This window comes from Rhea pennata, chromosome 9 (genome assembly GCF_028389875.1).
Source record: "Rhea pennata isolate bPtePen1 chromosome 9, bPtePen1.pri, whole genome shotgun sequence".
NCBI classification, from domain to species: domain Eukaryota; kingdom Metazoa; phylum Chordata; class Aves; order Rheiformes; family Rheidae; genus Rhea; species Rhea pennata.
Genome location: NC_084671.1, coordinates 26640286 through 26662108, shown reverse-complemented (window position 1 = coordinate 26662108; position 21823 = coordinate 26640286). Strand labels below are relative to the sequence as shown.

The 21823-nt window shown below is 39.3% G+C and overlaps 2 protein-coding genes across 15 annotated transcripts in view; one reads left to right on the top strand and one right to left on the bottom strand.

Moving 5' to 3' along the window:
* GIGYF2 (GRB10 interacting GYF protein 2) overlaps positions 1 to 21823 on the top strand; it is a 79527-nt gene that overhangs the window by 29327 nt on the left and 28377 nt on the right. For 13 of the 14 annotated variants that reach the window (XM_062583245.1, XM_062583244.1, XM_062583232.1 and 10 more), the window contains 2 exons: positions 368 to 408; positions 20000 to 20179. In XM_062583245.1, the coding sequence (XP_062439229.1) occupies positions 368 to 408; positions 20000 to 20179 (221 nt within the window). The remainder of the gene's footprint in view (positions 1 to 367; positions 409 to 19999; positions 20180 to 21823) is intronic. The other variant, XM_062583239.1, reaches the window with a different exon arrangement.
* KCNJ13 (potassium inwardly rectifying channel subfamily J member 13) lies at positions 6441 to 13014 on the bottom strand. The gene is made up of 3 exons (XM_062583247.1): positions 13004 to 13014; positions 7964 to 8442; positions 6441 to 7063 (listed from the first exon to the last, which is right to left on the bottom strand). The coding sequence occupies exons 1-3, from the start codon at positions 13012 to 13014 to the stop codon at positions 6441 to 6443; spliced, it is 1113 nt and encodes a 370-aa protein (XP_062439231.1).

The following is a 21823-nucleotide window of genomic DNA, read 5'->3' as shown; positions in this document are numbered from 1 at the left end:
TTAACGGAGATTTTTTTGGCAAAGAATTTTTTTTCTGCTGAGTTTCTGCAAAGAAGGAACTGCTTCAAGAAGAGTGTAAGTTAAGGGAGCTACAGCAGAAATGGATTATCTCCGGGTGAAAATATGTATTGCTAAAGGATTTACTTCAGTTTTAGTCCTGACACTGTGGTGATGGTGTTTAGGGTAAAGTTTCGAAACATACCTAGTTGCCAAAAGTTGCCTGAAAATTTTGGTTGTCACTTAGACCTTTAAAGGTTCTGTCCCTCGAGGTCTGATTGAGAAGAAAAACAAAACAAAAAGAGCTGTACCTAAAACGAATGGAGCAGTTCCAAAAACCTTTTTTGAAACTTGTATTCTGCCTTTCTAGGGGAGACAGACGCTTTGAAAAACCAGGGCGAAAAGATCCAGGTATGGTTTTGTTACTGTATGGGCAGGAAGTGGGAGGGAGGAGCAGGGGTGTGTTTTGGGGAAGGGGACTATATGTATGTAAACCCTCTTTCTTACTACTCCAAGTTACTTATTGAGGTAACATTCGTGGTACTTTGCCAGGTTACTCTGAATGTATTCTCAAAAGTGCTGATTTTCTTTATTTGTGTTGATTTAACAATTAGGGAGATCTGAATGTTTTAGAGAAGAAAAATCAGCAGAAGGTAGATCTGCTTATTCAATTAGTGTGTGCTGCCCATAGCTGGAATTCAATTCCTGTACATTTATGAAAGGAGACTATTGATTAACAGGTGCTCTATGGGAATTTGCCTTTTAAATGCAGCTTTTAAACATTCCTAGGGTCTGCTGTTTTGATATCTAGAACTATTGGGCCATGTGAACTGTTTGATTTTTTTTGAACGCTTACTTGTGTGAGGTAGATTCTAAAAGCGGTCTCTTGAGGTTCCTGTTATTACGGAATTACTGACTGTCAAATATGTTTCTTAAGTCATAGAGTAAGATCATAGAGATCTTCTGTTCAATCAGGTTCAATAATCCAATTCAATCAAAAATCTGTTCCCCTTCTCTCCCAGTAAAGCTGAGAGAGTACACCAGGAAGTGGACCTGCCAGGTGCCTGGCGCTTTTCTTTGAATACGTTGGCACTTTCAGGCAGAATACTGGATCTTTAATTTTGGCCCAGTATGTATATTTGAATATTCACCTGAGCTTTGGTTGGAGCAGATTGTCGTCTTGGAGATGAAATAGATCAGTTTAGGTAAAATCTGTATTTTTAGTGGTACAAACTCTCAAAGAAATTCTCCTGTGTCAACTGAATATACTGCACATAAGAGTGCGGGTTTTCTTGTTTTTTTTTTCTTTGTATGATAGTGCATTGATTTTTCTGGTGTGACCTTGCTCTTTCTCTGTGCCATGTTTCCTAGTATGCAGCATAGCTGTGCTTGGTTGGAGGTTTATGTACCAGTAAAAACTTGCTGACTGTGAGGCTTGCCTTTAAGACCCAGAGCATGGACCCCTTTTGGCCTTTGCTGAAGGAGTCTTAGCTAAACGTTCTCTTTTACTGAATGTATGGGTAAAGTGTAGGTCAGAAAAGACACTTCCAGACTGGATTTCAAGACAAGCACTTAGACTGAGTTGCAATTAGAAGTTGATAGGAATGTGCTTAACACTCCTGCTTAGCTGTGAGTATCTTTTTTAGGGAGAGTACTGTAAGTTTCTATTTTAGTAATTTCCCAGATTACCTTGATGGCCTATGCCCTGAAAGTCTTATATTGCCATGCCTGCTTTCAGAGCCCTCTGAATCCTCTGCATGTGATTATTTTTATATAATTTAAAGGGTGCTTCTATTCTACTTTTTAAGTTGAAAGATGACACAAAACCGAGAGATGGTGTTAGATGATGCTCCTCACTGTCTACTTTCCTTAAAGAAATTACTCCTCAGAGTAATTTGAGATTGTCCTTCTCTGCTAGTAGTGAAGCTTCTGTCTTTCACTGTCTTATATTTGGACATCTTTTTTTGGAGGGGGGCAGAGAAGAGAAAAAATAGAAGCAATAAGTACTGTTGAGATTTCAGGACTGTTCTCCACCCCACCCCAAAAAAGGAAGCTATGTAAAAACAGTGCAAGTAATGTCTACAACAGTTGTCTTAATTTGATTTATCCCCTTCCTGTCCTGTTGCCAGGCTCTTCCTATTGCAATAAAATTGCAATATTTCCAGATCCAGACTACAGAATATACTTCTGGGTAAGGTGGTGATTAAAAATATTACATGCCACTTCAGGATGAGATGCAGCTATCGTTTGAAATTGCAAGGGACTTAAAGTATGCAAGATGTCTATACTGAAGCAGACTTGTGCCAGAACCCAGGTGTTAATGCTTTAACTCCTACATAGCATGCCTTATTTGTAACAACTACTAGTGATCAGGAATGAATATTCTGTGCTCAATCTTCTGGAGAAGATATTATTCCCATGTGTTTTGGAAATCCTGATTCATTGTGAGGGGTGGGGTGCTTGTTCTCTAGTCATGAAATTTTATATAGTATCTGCTTCCGAAAGTCTCTTATTCTATTATTATTCTAGTCTGATCTTGGCTAAAGCCTCTGTAGCACATAGTGTGATAGAGGTGGGAGTCGTGTAAGCCTTTTGAAGTTGTAATGTAAAAATTGTTTTAACTGTAGGTTTGCTTATCACTATTAAAGATTAATGCCCTGAAAAGTGCTCCCACTTTTGTCTCTCCTCCTTACCTTTGGAGAGAAATAAAGTGGTGAGCACAAAAACATTAACAGAATGTGTTGGTCTGGGTTGACTCCAGCTAGGTTAATATTAATAAATAGTTATTGCTATGTAAATGTTTTTCAGTGACCAAGTAATACGTTGGGTATAATACAGGTATACAGATTTGCCTAAAGAAACCTGATGTTAATTCCTTAACATTAATATCATTGATACAGCAGTTAAAGCAGAAAAGTCAAGGAGTGAATTGACATGGAAGGAAGCACTCATGGCTTGAGTGCTCTTCACATTTTAGGCTAGCAAGCTGTAACAGGTGCCCTATTGGTTTCTGTTATCCTCCTTAAACTTAGGGATTTTAGTCTCTAACTGTACCATGCTTCAGTTTCTCATTGCTTTTTTCCAACTCAAATTTACTGAGTTGCCAGCTTGTTCATATTCTTTGTTCTGGGTGAGCTCATTGCAGAATTAATAAGAGATCAAACATGAAACTTTTGTGGGTGTTCGTAATGGACAGCAGCCCAAGAAAGCCTCAATTAAAAATCATGACATTCAAGTAACAGACCTTCACTAGAGAACTTTCTCAAATGTGATCAGTATACTGAGTTCATAAATTCAGACTAAAGATGCACAAAGCTTTTGTGAGTTTGTTACAGTTTGTCACTGTTGTGACAGGCTTCCTTGAGAACCTCAGCTTACTTTTGGAAGGCTGAGGCCATTAGCTGAGAAAATGTACGAGTTTTCTTCATCATGGATGTCTTTTAAGACTTACACAAAAGCTGCTTAATTTTCTGTGCAACCTCTGGACTAATGCCAACTTAGCTGAGGAGATTTGATTAGTAACCAGTAATTATACACTCATAATAAATAATCATAATTTAAGCAAGACACACAAAGGTGGTTGTGGAATCTGGTTGAATTATGTTCAGTATGTATTTATCACTTAAACTTGAATATGAAAAAGGTGTTCAAGTGAATATAAATAGACCATGCAAGTCCTTTCAATTAAACTTTCACTTACTTTGCCTGCCTTGTTTTCCTTCCCTCCGTAGCTAGCAAGATACATATACCTGAAGAAGGTTCACCACTACCTTACTCTTGCACTGTAAGTCAAAGCAGAGGATGCAGTTTTGCATCAGAGCTGATCAGTCTTTTTAGGTTTGTATTCTGGTTTGGGCTGTAGCGTATTTCAAACACTTCATGTGACATCTGCAGTTCACCAGTTCCATAGAATTGTAAAAGTGACAGGGGTGCTTGTCTAGCTCTTACTCTGCAGCTCTCCTGAAGTAACTACATGTTGTTCTGTCTGTATGTCTAATTTGTTTCAGTAGCATTCTTCAGCTGTAAATTCCACAAATGTGGTATTTGAAAAGCGAGTCTAAGGTATAAGATTAAGCATAATCTTCTTATTTATTCTTACTGCTTTGATTTTGTACCAGTCTTAAACCAGATCGATAAATTGAAAATTATTTCAAGATTGGACAAATTTAAAGTCTCAAGAAGTCATCTAAAATCTGAACAGAGCAGTCCGCCCTTTGTGATTAGAAATTAGAAATAGCTTTTCAGCTTCACTGAAATTAGAAATAGCTTTTTATAGCTTTGGTTCTCAATGGTGAGACTACAGTGCTGTTGTTGCATTATGTGTCTGAGTTGTAGAATAGTTGGTTTGTCTGAGACTGGAGTATGTGATGTTTGGAAAGCCACTGCTTCACACAGGACACCGCTGCTCTTTTCTTAATGGGCGTTTCAGACTTGGTACAGTGATCTGTTCCATAGCTCTTGCACTGATTCTGAATTTATAAAGATTTTCTTTCTCAGTGTGTAATATTGAGAGAAGGTGTGAAAATAAAACTATAGTAGCAAATACTTAAAAATTGCTGATACTGATATGAAGGTGGGAAAGGATACACTTTCCCTGCATAGGAAATACAAGGGGATTTCCTTGGGATACACTTACGCAGCATATGGATGACCAGCTACGAGAAGTTAGGAGTGAAGGCAGTATAACTTGATCATGTGGTGCTCTACAAATCCTGCAGTATTCAGGAATGTTTTTATGTAAGGCTAAATTCCAAAAAAGAGATTTTAAAAGTATCTGTACTAAAACCAAATCAGTCTGAGTTCTGGAAGGTGGGAAGGCAGTATCTAAACAATTTTCAAGCAGGAGCAGACAATCTGTCTGCTCCATTCCCCTTCCCTCTGTGAAATGGTTGTATGGGGTTGCGCCTTTCTGTTTCGGAAGGAAGAATAATTCTGTAATGACTGTCCCAGAAAGATTATACTCTACTTTTAGGCATCTCTCTATAGAGTTTTGCAAGTGTGGACTGTCAGACAAAGCAGCTTTTTGCTACTTTTTAAGGTTATCTGTGAACATGGTATGCTTAACTTAGTTTTGGGGCTTAAACACTTGAGTTGAACAGTGATAGCTTCAGATTACTACTTGTGCCATTGGCCACTTCACTGAAGTTAGAAGGAAGTCTTGTAGCGTACTACACTTGTCAGTGAAAGTGTTTATGCCATCTTTGTTTTTGGGAAAAGCCTTTTATCTTTGAAAGGCAACACTTATTTATTTTGATGTGTGGTTATTCATATATGAACATAGAATAGACACTGGTTGTCTTGAGAGCCTAGAAATAATTATTCAGCATTCCATTTACATTTTAGCTGCTTGAATTATTTAGGAACTTCAGAATAACCTCTTAATTGCAATTGGCTTTTGAGGCACTTTAAAACAAACAGTGAGACTTTTGTATTTGTTTTTTATTTTAAAATCAATTTTAAGTGTCTCAAGTGATTTTTGTGCCAGGTGTACAGAAAAATATTAATGCTAAAAAGCGTAAAATAAGGATGCAGTTCTACTTCTCTTGTGGATATGGTGCATCCTTCTGGGTCTGCACTGCATGACTCAAGTAGGTCTAAGCTAAGCACACAAATGTATTGTCCATTCCAAGAAAAAGTACACTAATATATTCAGAATGCTCCATTTTCTATTGCTAAAAAATTTATTTAATATATTCAAATATGAAAAAAACTTACACTGCAACATGTTTGTCATACGTCAAGATTTTTTGATGAAGTCTTTGTAGATCTGTCTTAAGATGATATATTCACCTCTTATTTGGCAGAATGAAGAACTACAGTTAGTATTTACAGTTTCACTTAATAAACAGGCACAGCAGGAGTACTTTTCACTGCCATAAGAGATTGGCAGTACTTTCTATGAGTAAGTTCAGCCGCCTGAAAACTGATAAAATGCTGTACTCCCAAAGGATTAAGAGAACAGGAAAAATTAGGATCTTGGATCAACTTGTGTTGCTTACCCAAAACCGAAACAAGGTCATTCAGTAAATATGTTAGTTTTGTATGAGATTTTTCTCCTTTATTGTTCCTGCCCATCTTGCCACAAGCTGATTGATTAGTAGTTGGGTGAGCTTTGGGAGTTTTGAAGGTCTCTCCTTTCAGGGTCAGTGCAGCTTTAACCATAGTCTGGTGAATTCAGCAGGTAGCTCGTTCGGTTTCCCAAAACTTTGTACTGTGATTCCTGAACCTGACTTTGTTCAGCATGGTTAATCCAACTGCTCTTCAGTTTACACAGGCACACTAGTTCTCTTTACTCTGCATATCGTATTGTTGTCAAAGGATGGGAATTCAGGAGAAAGATCATTAGAAGGTGGCAGGACAGGGAAGGAAGGTTGTAAAAGGAACCTGAAAGTTAAATGTATTTTTTTTAAAAAAAAAAGCACAGAGTTCAAAGTCTGTTCTGTCTATTCTGTCAGGCCAGTCTCGGAGAGCTGGAAGCTGTCAGTGTGCTGTCCGTTGATGCGGATCTCCTTGGCAGTCCTTTTTGGACTCTTTGAGTCAGCTGCAGCTGGGAGCTCTGGAATAGTCTTGTCAAAATTTTCCATCTTGATCTGATATTCCCCTTTGGCACTTCGGGCTAGCGTGGAGGCAAAGCGATGGTACAGCGTGATCTCTGAGGGGAGATAGGATGTCCTCCTTTGACACATTTCTCCTGTGCCTTCCTGCACAGCTGACAGAAAGACCACTAGCTCGAAATGGCGAGTAGCCTCCCTTTGGAGGAGAGCAGCCAGGGGACTGGATGGAGTGATGGAGTGGTAGTAGGTCAGTGGAAAGACGAAGAATGGACACTCTCCAGAAGTAACACTGTCCAGGTGAAAGTCAACACTAGTTTGGTGCAGCTGTCCGTTTTCCTGTTCTTGGTAAAGAATAGCAGAAATCTGGACACTGGTGAGCGGGCTGGAACGGGTGTTGGCCACCTGGAACATAAGGTACGGCATGCCCTCGGTGTGGCTCACGACAGCGGAGCGGGTAAAGCGGATGGAGAATGCCCGATTCTTTGGTCGGGCGATCTTTGCCACGAAGGCACCTGTGTGACGGAAGAGGACAAAGTGAGTACGAGTGTGGTGCCTGGGTTCGTCTCCTACTGTCTGAGCTGTGTGAGACAAATCATAGGAACAAGAGGCTTAGTAAGGGGGACATGTTTTTTAGGTTCTGCCTAAATATTTTAATTGTTAGACTTAAAATTATTGTTACCACTTTAAATCCACTGTTAAAAAGGTATGACTTCCCTGAAATGCTTCTGTTTCTAGGCTGTATTAACTTACATTTGGAGATTGAGCTGTTCCTATAGGAGGAAGTTTTTTTTGCTTGCTGCTATTTATGCTTTAATTGGCAATAGTGCGTAGGCTTGGTGTGCTACCTTGAAGCTCAGTGAACTAACTTCCACATTTTTTTAAGTCTGGAATACCTTAAACCTGAAAATAATTATGTATAGCTTAAAATTACTCCAGTTACCTGCCAAATACCTGTGACATTCTAAAGATTTTCTTAACATTAGCTACTGAGGGGTACTTAAATACTGAATTAAAGATTAGAATCATCAGCAAAAATAGTTCAGCTAGCTTTAAATAGACAAAAGTCAATCTTAAATGTTTATCAGAACAAATTAACTATTTAACTCAATGCAAAAAACTTGGGAAGATCATGGTACAAAAAATAAGTGATCAAGAGTTATCAGTGAGGAGCAATAAATAGCAACCAGTGAGTAGTGGTACTGCCTAGTACAGAGCTTAGTATCTTATAGCTTGCACTTTTTTAAAATGTAAAGCATTGACTGCCTCCTACGTAGCAGAAATATTACTCTACTTTCAGTAACTGACCTTAATTCTTTGTCTTTCTCAAGAAGATATTGATATGATCACTGTTTCAGGCTCCATTTCTTAATATTATGCCTATCCTATCTGAAGGATTAAGTGTGAAGGATTACCTGTGATGAAGGCTTCCAACATGAGCCCCAGGACCATCTGTATAGCAAGCAGGGCAATAGCACTAGGACAGTCCCCACTTGGGAACATAGTGCCATAACCGATAGTGAGTTGTGTCTCCAGTGAGAAAGAGAAAGCAGCTGTGAAGCTGGTGATGTACTTGACACATATAGTGTGGTTGTCAGGTGGAGTATCGTGGTCCAGCTCCAGATCCCCATTCATCTCAGCCAGTAAATACCAAAGCACTGCAAAGACTAGCCAGTGAATGACAAAAGAAGCAGAAAAGACAAGCATCATCCATCTCCAGCGCATGTCCATTAATATTCCCCAGGCATCTCGTAGGTATGCCAGACCTTTTCCTTGGGCACCATCCATCTGGAATGTGCTGTGTCCATCTTTAGTGACCATCCTCAGGTATCTTTGGGTTAGAAGGGGAGCGCTGGATTTGGTGTTACTGCTTTCTACTATATCTGTTCTCATCCTCTGGAAAAGAGAAAGAAGAGGAAAGCTAATTTGATAGAATCCAGCACATTTGTATTTTGCCTAATGTTCACAGGTTTTGACACATCAGCAGGGGTCGAAAAAACTGCAGCCAACAAAGGAGGGCTTATACATTGCAATCCAGAGAAGATTAAGTCAGGAGCCTGGAGTGGAGTGGAATTTACCACTGTTCGTGGTAATACTTTGCTAAAAAAGATTAGGTTTGGAAATCTGACTGCTTCTAAAACTTTCCCTACTTAGTCATTTAAATACAATTTTCATATTTCACCTCTCTGAATTTGTCTCAGTTACATCTTTTTGTTCTTGGGGGTAGGTTAGGCATGTTATATTTGAAAAAAAGTAATTGAATTTTGTCTGCTTAATTAAAACAGCTGAATTTTGCAGTTTCTTGTTAGCAGAAGAGTATAATAGTTTACCAATGCTAATATGAAAATAATGTATATTAGATCACTTCCTTTACAGCATTCCCCTAAAACCGATAAACGTGTTATTTACGTCATTTCTACTGAAATGTATTTCCTTTCAGACTTTTCGAGCTCAGGAAATAACTGTTTTCTGTGCCCACTGTGTCCTGTTAAGGAGAACTGCAGTATTGAGGGCAGAGCTGCTTCTGTGAATTTGAGGCCATTCATGCAAGGACAGGATAAAAAGAGGGCAGGAAACCAATACTGAAAATGTACCATGATATAACTTGTTATTTAGTTTGTCTAAATAGTATATTTTTTATTAGTGACCAAATACGAAAATCAGACAGCAAGTATGGGAATTAGAGGGCAGGGAGGTAAAGTTGCAGATGTGGGAAGCAAAATAGAAACTTTTGCATGTACTACATGTTTACTTTTCAGCCTCAAAACAAGAAGACCAGACTCCTCAAAGTCACTGAGCATCTTTGAACAGACATTAGCACCCAAATCTGTAGATGGTATAAATGCTGATTAAAAAAAAAAAAAAAAAAAAAAAACAGCTGGGACAGATTAAAATAAATAAAGAATTCGTGTATGACAAAAGAGTTCATAAAATGGGCAGTGTATTTACAGATGGCGATGAGGCAGCTTGTGCATAGAGCAATAAACAACTTTCACAACATACCTCAATTCCACAAGTCAAATGTACATGATTCATTTAGTCAATTATGTCTACGTGTTTTTTCTCGTCAGTTATGACATTTTTCTAACTTACAATCTCTCAGGATGTTATACCAGTGGCTACAGGCTACAGGAATCAGATTTCTTCCATGAATTTTTATTGTTTTTTAACTTAAAAGCATTAGATCTGAGAGTCCTGAACTTCAGAATGAGCTCGTGAAAGGTAAAAATGTTTCATATGATCTTTAGTCTTGTGAACCAGCAATTTTCATGACTGTTTACTTGATCCTTATAACAAACTTTATGTAGTAATTTCAGAACATTGTTTTTACTTATGTTTAATGCATATTGAAGTATAAGAATTAACATCACCATGAATAAAATTTTCATTTTTCTTTCCTTCTGTAGACTCTCACACCATCCAAATGTGTACTTCCACGCATCTACATTAATATAGCTTGCTTAAGAGCAGCAAACTGTTCAGATTAATTTCCTCTCAGTGCTACAGGGTCTAAATTTTGTTGATTAAGTAGCTTTCTAGGATGATCAGCAATCATTTAATGTTGGCTTAGCTCTGAAAAATTTGGTCAGTGTCCATCACTGTGGTGTTTTGAATATTTTTTTTTTCTTTAGGAGTATCCGTTACTGAGATTTTTGAAGGTGCTTGATAAAAAGAATCTCCATTAGCCTCCAGTTTCACAAGTCTCGTCTCAGTGCTCCTCGAGACTCCCAGCAGGGGAGTCTGCCTGCTGAGGTTAGCCAGGTTGCTCCTGTAGTCTGGTTTGATATAGGCCTCTGCTTTTCTTTTCTAGGAGCATTTGAAATGTTAGGTAGCTAATCAGATGGCAGTGATAGCTCTTTAAGTATGTACATTCTCATTCCAAAATTATTTTTTGAAAAAGCTGTTAATGACTTTTTAGCCACTGATCTAAAGTTTTGAGGGGAAAATGTGTAAGAGAAATCATATAGGCTCTGACAGTAATGCAGTTAGTTCAGAACAAGAGGCAAAAGAACAGCTGTCCTGGGGAAAAGTTTGCTCAGCCTGAAGGAGCCTTCCTCCAAATTTTCAAAAGCAGAGTCAACGTAGGAGTAGGTGTGATTTCACGTTTCAAAAGAATTTTTCTCCATGCTCGTTTTCTTGCCCATTGGAGTTAAATGAAAGAAATCAAGTATCTTCTCTTCCTGTTAGCGATAAATTAATGAAGTTGTGAAGTACAATTTGGGCCCTCTGGTCTGATGCCCTGCGTAGCATGGGTCTTTATGTCCCCATGTTAATTCCTATTTCATATAGAGCATATGTTTTAGGAAAGACATACAATTTTGATTTGAAAAGAAAAATTCTGCGTTGTTGGGGAATATTTGACTCCATGGCAATATGTATTTGGTGTTTCTAATCTAGGTTTGTCTTCATGTAGTCGTCTGACCTTTATACTGTTTGTCTGTTTTTGCTTTTCTTAGTTCCTGGCTTGTGAAATCATTGTAGCTTTGGGGTGATCCTTCCTCTTCCATGTCCCAGGTAGTATCCCCTGACTGCTATAGACAGGGACTATCAGAAAAGACTTTTCTAGATCTCTTCTGGCCTGTTGACCTGTCTTTAATATGCATTCACTGTTTTGTAATCCTTCCTATTTCTGGTCTGTTGAAAACTAAATGGTTGCCACTAACTCTGTAGTGTGAGTGGCAATTGTAGCTCTAAGGACTTTTTTTTGTGTGTGTTCAGGTTTTTTTCCATCTTGCTTGTCATCCTCAGTCTGGCCTCTCTTGTGTACATTCCTCTAAGACAGGTCAAGGTAAGGCAAGTACTACCCCTATAAGTCACAGTCACTGTTTCCCTTTTCCAAGCAAGTCGGACAGGTTATAAACTAACGGGACTTGCTAGTGATTTTTTCATGAGAAAACCTTACCTTACAGCTGTAGAATATCACTTGCATTTCTGAAGTTCATGATCCAACACACTATGCTTCATTTTGGTGCTTATCACTTAGAGCATGCTGAGCTGCATTCCCACACTCTGCCGTTTTGATCAAGATCTTCCTCGTTGATAGTTCTTTAAAGAAGCATTACTGTTTCATACTGCCATGTTTCTTGCCTCTTCTTTTGGCATCCTTAGCCTTTCTATTGACTGTGGGAGCTCAGCTGTTATACCTTTAGGATTGCAGAGGACTCATTTGCAAGTGTCCTTGTTTGCTTTTTGTTTGCCTTCCAAATTGAAGGATATTGGCAATGACACTTGCAGCCAGTTTTCACCTCAGAATATCAATGCACTTGCTTTCCTTTTAGGAGCTTGAGTGCCCTTCTGTGAAGCTGTGTTCCAGCAGAAACTTCTGCAGTGCTGCCTCACCTGACCAATTTCCCCTCTTAACAAAATCTATTCTAATTGACCTTGGAAAGAATTTGAGAAAGTTTATATTGTGCTACTTCATTGCAACACTGAGGAAGTTGAGAGGACATGCGTTTGCTGAGAGTAACTACAAAAACTGCTTATAACGGTAGCCTAATTTGAACCATTATAATATTATAGTATAGAATATTATAATATTGAAGTTTATTACAACCCCAGTAATGCTGGCATGCATTACTGGCATGGCCTTCCGTGAATATGTATGTTCCTTCTTTACTTGACCTGGGTCCAAATAATCTTGTACCTCTCTTATATTTAAACACCATCTCTGTGCTGTAAGCTATAATCACTGAGATTTGTCATTACTTCTGGACTTTGCAACAGGAGCAACTGAAGTTTATCTTTAATGGCATGCTGTTAAAACTACAGTATTTTTATTTTTTTGATTCACTAGCAATCCTTGAGATGCTTTGATACTAGTGGTAAAAAGTGAGGGCACTTTTATTTTTTCAGTATTGATGACATGACTGGATCATATAATTTACAATAGGTGACAATACTGTAGGAGGTAATTCAGCTAATGGGATAACCGCTTTAGCGGAACACTTATGCTACAACTATTTGTAGGGTAGTTGACATTTCAAACATGTTTGTCCTTTAGGTCTTGAAGCTAATTCCTCATTGAGATGAATAGGAGCAGTCTGTGACAAAACTGTTTTGGGAGGGGGTTTGGTCCCCCCCCTAATTGGCCTTCAGAATTAAGGTAACAATTTTCTAGACTTGTTACACTTATAAAGAAAAGCCTTTTAAAAAAGAGCTTTTTTAACTTGTTGAGCCCAAGTTGCACATTTCAAAGTTAATGCTACAAAATACAGGATGTGAGAGCTCTTACTCCTGATCTCATGCAACCATTTAACAGAGTGTACTTCAAAAACAAGTAAGTAAATAAAAAAGAGATACCATTTTTGGTAAAATGGGAAAAAATAAAATGTTTTACAGCATAAAAAGTAAAATACCTTATAGAGGTGACTTCTAGCTAGACCTGCAATGTGTTTTCATAAAGGTACAGCATGCTTAAAGTACTGTGAGGATCAGTATGAGCCATTACTGTTGACTGAAGTACCATCTGAATGGACCAACTAGTCTGGCCATTGCTAGAGAAGGAGAAAAACATCACCAAGACTTTGCTTACTGTTATTTAAGATTTTAAAATGTGCTAGTATTTGTTAAATCCTTTACTGAGAAAACACAAATGCTAAGATTTAAGTATTGTTAACGACTGAGTAAATTTAGGAGAATTAAGAGATTGGATGTTTGATGCAAGGCTGTAGTAAAAGGAGTTTACCCATTTTTTGTGGGACTCGCCATGTTTTGAAGAGCAGTCTTGCCCTGGGTGATGTTAACTATCCCAAGGACTTTTCCAAAATGACAGCTATTTTTCTAGGACATTGCAGCTCATGCCCAGTGATCCATGTGTAGTTTTCCTGAACAGCAGTGCTAGCTCGCAGTAAGGTGTTTGTAAGCACAACCAGAATGCATTGACTGATGCAAACGATTGAAGGAGTGAGATGTAATTACAAGTGGGCTTCAAGACATGAAGCATATTTCTTTAATTCCTCATAGAAAGGAAGCTGAATGCTGAGTTATGAATGCAGCAAGAGGAGGAGGATGACTTTTTGCTAATACCTTGGTAGGTAGCACCTGATTACCTTAGCTGTGGTCTTGTAGTGCTCCCTGTTTATGGAGCATTGCAGAGGGTCTTCCCAGCGCTGTTTGTCGTGATAGTTTTCTGAAAGGATGTGGCATGGTGTTTTAGCTCTGTCCGTGATTATGAGCTGAGAGAGCGTTTTCTTTTTTTTGAGGAAAAGCTACAGAAACTGCTATAACTATTTTGTGATACTTAATTCGGGAAGTTTCAGAATAAAGCTCCACACCCTAACAATAATTTGGATTACTTCGCAGAATGATGGGGTTATTTCTAATTGTACAGTCAGAAGGAAAAAATAAAAGCTTTGTGTACTTACCAGTCTCTGAAGAGCGTGTGTGCAGGGGAAGGGGATACTTGGCTTCCAGAAAAGGCGGTAGGCCAGTTGTGTGTATTGGTCCCAGCACTGGCAAGAAACGTTCTGCAAGTGGTTGGTAGGATTTTCTTTTTCTTTTTTCCTTTTCTTTTTTTTTCTTCTCTAGAGGGGTTTGTATGTCTCACTCCTGTGTTTATAATGCTGGGGGGGGGGGGTTGGTTTTCATCTGAAGCTGATTCGATTGGTCATTTTGCCTCCAGGAGGGCTGGTTAACGCTGATCATGTGGAAAAGAATGCCGGTTTGTTAGGAGGGTTTCTTTACCCAACACAAGCCCTTTGCAGCCAAGGAGAAATCCTCGGGCGCTTGCTTGAAGGGGTGTGCTCCCCCACCCCTCCGTAATCAAGATTTTTTTTTGTTATGTTTGTATAATCTTACTTAAAGTTTTACTTGAAAGTTCAAAAGGACAAGATTCCTGTAGAAAAGCTGAATGGAAAAAGTTCTGTTACTGCTGGAAAACACCAGCTGTTCTCTGATACTTTCTTCGTAGTGTGTCTTTGGGTGAAAATGGAAACTCTCGGGTCTCCTTGCTCCTTCTCTTTGCATCAGGTCCTGTGCTCCTGAGTGCGGGTGATGATGCAGCTAGCAGGACAGCCTGTGGTCTCGGGATGGTGTTGATAAATTGTGGCTAACGCTAGTCAGAAGATGTTGATTTGGCCATTTTTGTTCCATCCCATGTTGTTCCTTTGTGCAAACCTGGAATTAATCACAGGATTAATCACAGCCTAGGAATGAAGTGATGTAGATTAGGTGAGTTGCTTCCCCTAAAGAGGTGGGGAAACTGATTTCAGGTGATAGATGAAACTGTTTTTACTTAGCATTATTTTCTTTCTCACTTACTAGATTAAAGAGCTCTTACAGGGAAGATCTTTTAGCTGAAAGACTGCATGGAGTCATCAGCATACTGCACTAAAATCAACTGTGAGGACAGCTTTGTAATGCAGTAGCACTTCACACTTTTTTCTTAGCTGCTGATGTGTGAGGGCTTTGATGGAACTCAGATGTAAGAGGATCTGAGAAACAAAGGCTGTGGTTGTTTGCAGTAAAACTACTGAAGGCCTGCTGGGAAAATTATTAATGTAGACTTTCCTGCTTAAGAAACAAAATCCCCCCCGCACTTCTTTTCTTTAACCTTTCCCCCTGCCTCCATCCCCAGTCTGAAATTACAAAACATTAATTCTTTGCTTCATTAGTATGGAGCATTTTAATACATGTTCAGGCACAGCACTGTAAGTTGTGATAGGCAGAGTGTGACCTTCAGAGCCAGTGGAAGTAGCGTAGCACGAGGGGGCACCCACCACTCAGCCTCCAGGACACTCTGCTTTGCCCTTGAACCTTCTCTGTACACTCTGGCTAGGTTGAATTTGCACTACAGACGGCCTCTTTATTCACTAGGTCAAGGAGGTTTTGTCACCGTGTTTTGTACTGTAGAAAGCTTATGGTCTCTGGTCACGTGTCTAATCTGATTCTGCTGAATGACTTGAAAACCTAACTGGTGAAGTAGGTGAAGTGGTTACGGTATGTGATTTCCAGGTATCGGTAGTGGGATTAAATGTTCTTGTTGATTTCTTTGGGTGTAGTGGTTCATCTCTGCTCGTGCCAGTGGGTAGTGGTGAGTTTAGCGGGAAAAGCAGGGAATGGTATTTGAATAGTAGATGTTTGAGATCTAGCGTTGAAGTTGAATTCCTGGAGGAAGAGAAAATAGAGCTGGAAACTGCGGTCAGAACTTCTGACTTAGGCCCCTGACTTTGGCCTTAAGTGAGTCCTTTTGCTATGTGTGTATTCCTATAGCGCCCATAGTACACCAAATGCTGTCTAAATGCAAAGATGGTCCTCCTTTGGAAACACTGTCTTAAGTCCGTTTGTTACAGGTTTTTTCTTCTGTAGGACGTGTTCCTGAAGTATTAATCTAGACAAAATTATTTGAGGTCCTTTATAAATACTAGGTGCAGAGGAGTTTCTATTCTCTGGAGAAAATCTGTGTAGCATGCACCAGAAAGAAGAGAGCAAATCAAAGTGCATACTAGACTTCCCTAGTTTTTTCTGTGTTTAGAGGAAACAGTATTGCTGTCAGTCATCACTTTCCTGTTCGTTCTCTCCAAACACTGAACATGCCATGGGAAATATACTCTTGACAGCATGGAGAGCTGAAGTTATATGTCATTTTAGTAGCAAGTGCTCTACATAAGCATGTTACCACAGGGCTGCATCCCAGAATCCTTGCTCTTTGCGGTTAGTCTCTCCTCGACTCTGCGTTGCACAGCTGTAGGTGTTTTTTGGCTGGATACCGCTATGCTCTAGCTGAAGTTTTCTGTAAACACCGATGCTGGCTTTGTGACAGGCATGAACAGAGGTGCCCTTTTACTGTTCCTTCTCTTCAGGAAGTCCAGTCAATTAGTCTAAGGCAAAAGCATGGACTACATTTTGAATTTTTCATCCCTAAAATATGGCCAAATACTGATTTACTGAGCTGGATTATTTCAGCTGAAAAGTGTTCCCAGGGCTAGGAGCAACTTGCAAAGTCAATGTACCAGGTTTCGGAAGTTATGAATTGGTATGTAAACTGTAGGAACATTCCTATACGTTATTTTGTCTTTTTTTTTTTTTGTGGTTTAACTTGTGTTTCCTGAGGCTTAATCCTTGTGATTTGCACTTACAAAGAATTAGTTTCTTGGTTCATATGCATGATGTTGAAGGTCATCTAGTGTCAAATCCCTGTTGACATGTACTGTGCTGTCTTTAATGTTTTTGGTGTTGTCTGAGTACCAGAAAACTGAAGTATGTTATATACTATGTTTCCTATCCCCTTCCGCAGAAGAGTGGCATGTCACCTTCTGACTGCCATGCTCCTTTGGTTAGAAAGAAGGTTGCAGAATCACAGGTTACAGCATCCTCAAATACATGTAATACTGACCTGTTGGTTGACTTCTTATTTCTTAACTTGGTACTACTATAGAATCAAAAATGATAAAGGAGAGAGAGAGGATCCAGCCTGTGTCTGATCCTGGTGAACAAGACTTGATGATGTTTGGTCACCTCTCTGGAGATGAGCACTTCAAACCTCACAGCTCAAACTGAAGATGTAATTTTCTGCAAGCTTACTGTGGAGAACCTGGCTTCAAAATTTCAATGCTAGTGTCTTGGGAGCAAAACCAGCCATATTCAAGGACTGTGTACCGGACAGCTTGAATTGTCCTGAGTACACCTGTGGCACGCAGGTATCTGCAGAGGGGCTAGAAGCTCAAGCAGCAATATGGATGTTCAGTACCGAAGAAGGCTTCAGAGTATTTCTTGGGGAACACCTTTCAAAGGCTTTGGGAAAACTAGTATAGAGCCAGTGGACCGATAGCTTGCTGGAGTTAAACAGCAGTCTCCAGAATCTTAAATGACTTTAATAACAGAGGAAAGAAATTTTGTCCTTTTTCTTACTTGGTGGAGTCTCTGTAATTGCCCCAAATAATGTTGGTGTTATTGAACAAGCCTCAGCTAATAGCTGTGAATTCAGCGAATTCTGATCTGCTCTGAAAAGAGTGGATGTAGCTCCAAAAATAAGACTTTCTTTTCTTGAAATAGCAAATTAAGTTTTCTGTTGGCTACGGTGGTTTTTGTGGTGAAAGTGAACATGTCTGTGTACCTCTTGCTGCCTTCCAGTGTTTCTAAAGCAGCTTCAGAGAAATTGAGGCATATGCCTTACCCTTTGCATCCAGACTTACCCAGTCTATTAAGGTCGGATTGCAGCGCTTTTCCTCGGTTACATTCTTGATCTCTTGGTGCATTTGACTTCCAGCTCTCCAGCTGAGTTGGCTCTGTAGCTCTCTGGCTCCTAGTTTTCCTTTATCTGATGAGCTGTACTGAGATGCTTCCCTGCATTTCCTATTACTTTTATCTTGCATCACATGGAGATCTATAATTAACAATGTATGTATTTCCCAGATGTGAAGTTTCTGCCTTGTTGTCTTCATTTGTTTGCTATGAAAATGTTGGGGGGAAAATGAGTAGTTAATATGCAAAGATTTATGGATTCTAGATAAGAAACTTTGCTCCTGTTGCCCCTCCTAAAGGAAGAGGGTCCAATGTCTCAGCAGTTTGGTTTTGTTCAGAGCCAGTATCAGAGCCAGTATCACCAGAGGCTTCCCAAAATATTGTTTAAAAACTTAAGACTCAAAGCCAGATGTCCTCTTCAACAAAATAAATGTGCATCTTGAATATATAAGGATTCACAGGTTGGATTGGCTAATGTAAGTCAAAACGTTACCTGTTGATACTTAAATGCGTAACTCTTTCTTTACATAGAAATAAGGGTGTTCTAGGGTTATCTTTCTAAGATCTTGAAGTGAGTGTTGGTTTTTGAGGAGCTACGTCTTAAACATTGGTGACTTTTCCTTGTCTTTTGTGTCTACTCAATCTGTCTTGAAAATCCATGCAGGAACTTGTTCCTGTGACAGTGATGAGAGATGAAAGTATTCCGTGTAAACTTGGAGCACAGGAACCTTGAAATATCCTGGATTTTGTACTTTGAGTTTAACTCCACCTGCACTCTTTTGATTGTGTCCCTCCTTAAAATAGAAACAATGTAATGTGAAAATTTGGAGCCAGAGGAAGGAGGAGTTATCCTTGTTTTATGTGTCCACGGCGCAATACTCTTAGGAATGAAGAATTTTTGAATTCTGCTAAAGAAGTTTGATAAGCCACACCATTTTAGGTGCTCTGCATTTCCTTTCTTTGTCATACCATGCAACTTTTTCAGCTGTCACTGGCAGGAAAAAAAAAATCTCCCAATCCACCAAAACAAAGCTCTTTCGAGGTTAACTTAGGTAACTAAGTTTGTCATTTAAAGTTGTTTTCCACACCAGAAATCCTAGCATATAGTCATACTTTTGGTTTTCCTGTTTAAACAACCAGTTATATTCTAAGGTCTTCCCCAAATATTATCAAAAAATATAAGAAAGATATGTTGAGTATCTTTCTCTAGCACTTCAATGCCTTTTTGCAGCTAGCCACTGTTAATCTGAAATTGTGGTTAATAGTACCAGTGAAGAAGTGGCATCATTGTGGTTCATGTGTGAATTCTGCTATTACACAACCAGACCTACTGAAAGAAGCACAGTCCCTAAGTTCAAAGTTAGTCCTACAGCCTGATGTTTCCTTGTCAGGGCAAGTTGACAACAAAAGCAGTAGATCAGTCTAACCTGAGCTGCTGTAATGTGATATGGACTTCTCTAAAAATACTTCTCATCTGTTTGTGACTGCGGTCGTCTTCATTAAGTACCTGAGGATTTTATGGTGTGTTTTGAATGTAACTTGGTGTAAATTAGGAAATGAATGACTGACAGTCTAGTCTCCTGCACTTCTGATAGGCTCTTCCTTAATCTTGAGCTTTGTTGCATCTAACTCTTAACATACTGACCTTGGCTCTCCAGAGGACTGAGTAGCAGGGTGATGTTAATGCAGCTGTGGTTTTCTTGTTTAATCCTTAATCCTATCTAATCTTCCAGTCCTCTCTAAAACTGTGCACCTACTATTGGATAGAATGTATGGCCTTCCCTTTTTTAAATTTTATTATGCATGCAACAAATACATTTATATAAAAGTGTGTATTATTTACAGTTTTTAAACTTTATTCCTATTTTCCTTCAGCATGAGGCTTTTCATGATACAACAGTTTCTTCTTTCCACACGCTTTTGCCTCTTTCCTTTTATGCTTTCCTGTGTCTCTTAATTTGTCATCTTTTCCTCTGTTTCCTATCTCTGTTGCTTGTGTGCTTTGCTTTTACCTGCATATTCTCCTCCTCAGTCTTTTCATCCAGACGTACATAGGGACTGGCAGGGATTTGCTAAATTTGTTACCTGCTCTTCCAGGTAGCTCTATCATATAAGCCCTTATATATAAAAACTTCCATTGCTCACTTAGGTCTATATCACTGCTTACTTCTTGGTGCATCTTTCCTGTAAAGGAGTGAGATTATATACCTTGTGTTTCCAGGTTCCTAAACACCGGACTGCATGTTCACTTGTGCATGTTTTCTTTGCAGTGAGACCAAACTTTGAGGAAGGTGGGACAGCAACAACAGGGAGGAAACATGAGTTTATACGCTCTGAGAGCGAGAACTGGCGTATCTTCAGGGAGGAACAAAATGGGGAAGATGATGATGGAGGCTGGCGACTGGCTGGGTCACGGAGGGATGGTGAAAGGTGGCGCCCTCACAGTCCAGGTGAGAGGAGATCTGGAGAAAAATGCATCAGCAACTATAGGGAAAAGGGTAGTGGGTGATCAGGGCCTGGAGAGAGCAGAGGAAAGGGAGGTGGCATAAGACTTGGGACAAAAGTAGTTAATGTTTATGTAGTTTTGGTCACTAAATACTGCTTTAGGATACATAGAGCTCTTGGTAACAGATTTTACAGTGAGCACAAAATTGTGTGTGTGTGTTTCTTTAAATGTCCGTAAGACCCTGAATTTATTTAAGGGAACAATATTAAGATATGTGCTTGTCTGTGTTGTGGTCCAGGTGAGTATGTGCCTGATAAAATCAGATTATTTTTTTAAACAGCATTGTTGTTTTCTCCCCTCGGCTCTACAGCCACAGAAGTTACTCCCTCTCATTAGGTAGCATATCTAAAGCTATGGGGCAATACTGGCACTAAATCACTCAGGCTGTTGGGCTGTGTAGTTTTTAGATGGTGTTGGAAAGGCCAGAGTGCCCTCTTTGGAAAAATCCCAAAATACTTGTTGCTCCATATGCCTTGTACTTGCAGAGTGTCTCATCTCTTGCTAAATGTCAAGCATCTGTTTTGGTCGCTCTTCTGTTTCCCTGACTTGACAAAGTTAACGTCGTTCGCTTGCTTACCAACAGTGTTTTGCCAAAGTTGCAGTGGAAATTCAGAGCAGAGCCCAGTATGAGTAGTGTAGCTGAAACACTTTTAACTACTATTTTAGAGAGATTCTACTAGTCAGGCATGCTTGTCGTGGGATTTGCTTTTTGGGTGTCTTTTGGCTACACTGGGCTTCTGGGAAACCCAGGGAGGATTATGGCTTTTCTACTAGCGTAGCCTCATAGGGAAGCAAAGGAAGGAAGGAAGTACAGGGTATTTCTATGGCTGAGGTAGACACTGCTTTTTAATTAAAACGATAAACAAGTGAAAAAATGCCTTACAGTGGGATGATTACCAGTTTCAACATCCCGAAGAACTTCTAGTACTAGGTGGGCAGCTATTATGTCTGATAGTTGGTAGTAGACAGTGACAGTCTGTTGATAGTTACAGCCACTGTATTATTCTTTGCCCTCAAACAACTGTTAGCTTGTACTAAAAGTTAGGAATAAGCACTAGGCTAGATTTATTGTCAGATGTTTTCTATTTGGAGCAAGGCTAAGGGGCAGATTTTGAAGAATACCATTTTCTTTTCCCTGATGTTTGGTTGTGATCGTTTGTTGGACACTGCTGCTTTGTCATACAATTCATGTAATATGAAGCCAGCTGAAACTACCTCATGATGATCAGATGTAACATGTTAGGAGTGGAGTGTTTTGCAAGTACAAGCCTGCATATGTTAGCATAAAAGGAAGCATAGAGACCTTGAAGTTCAGAAGTTCATGTATGTCTTGAGCTTTTCTGGAAGATGTTCTGGAAAGGGTTTCCAATTCATTCTAATTCTGTCATGGGAAATATTAGTACTTACTTGAATTTTTGCTGTAATAGACTAACTTATTTCAGTTAGTTCAGTAGGCATAAAAGCCTGTTCCAAGAGTTGTGAGAATCTGCGTAGAAGCTGCTAAATTTGAGGTGGATGTGAGTGAGTTGACAGCTGTATCATACTAGTCTCAACTCAAGTCAGAGCTATGAATTTCCCTATTAGTAGT

Bases quoted from the DNA above. Each gene is read 5' to 3' on its own strand.
- KCNJ13 (XM_062583247.1), bottom strand. The intron at 7,064-7,963 runs GTAATCCTTCAC...TCCGTCACACAG, and splicing joins GTTGGAAGCCTTCATCACAG to GTGCCTTCGTGGCAAAGATC.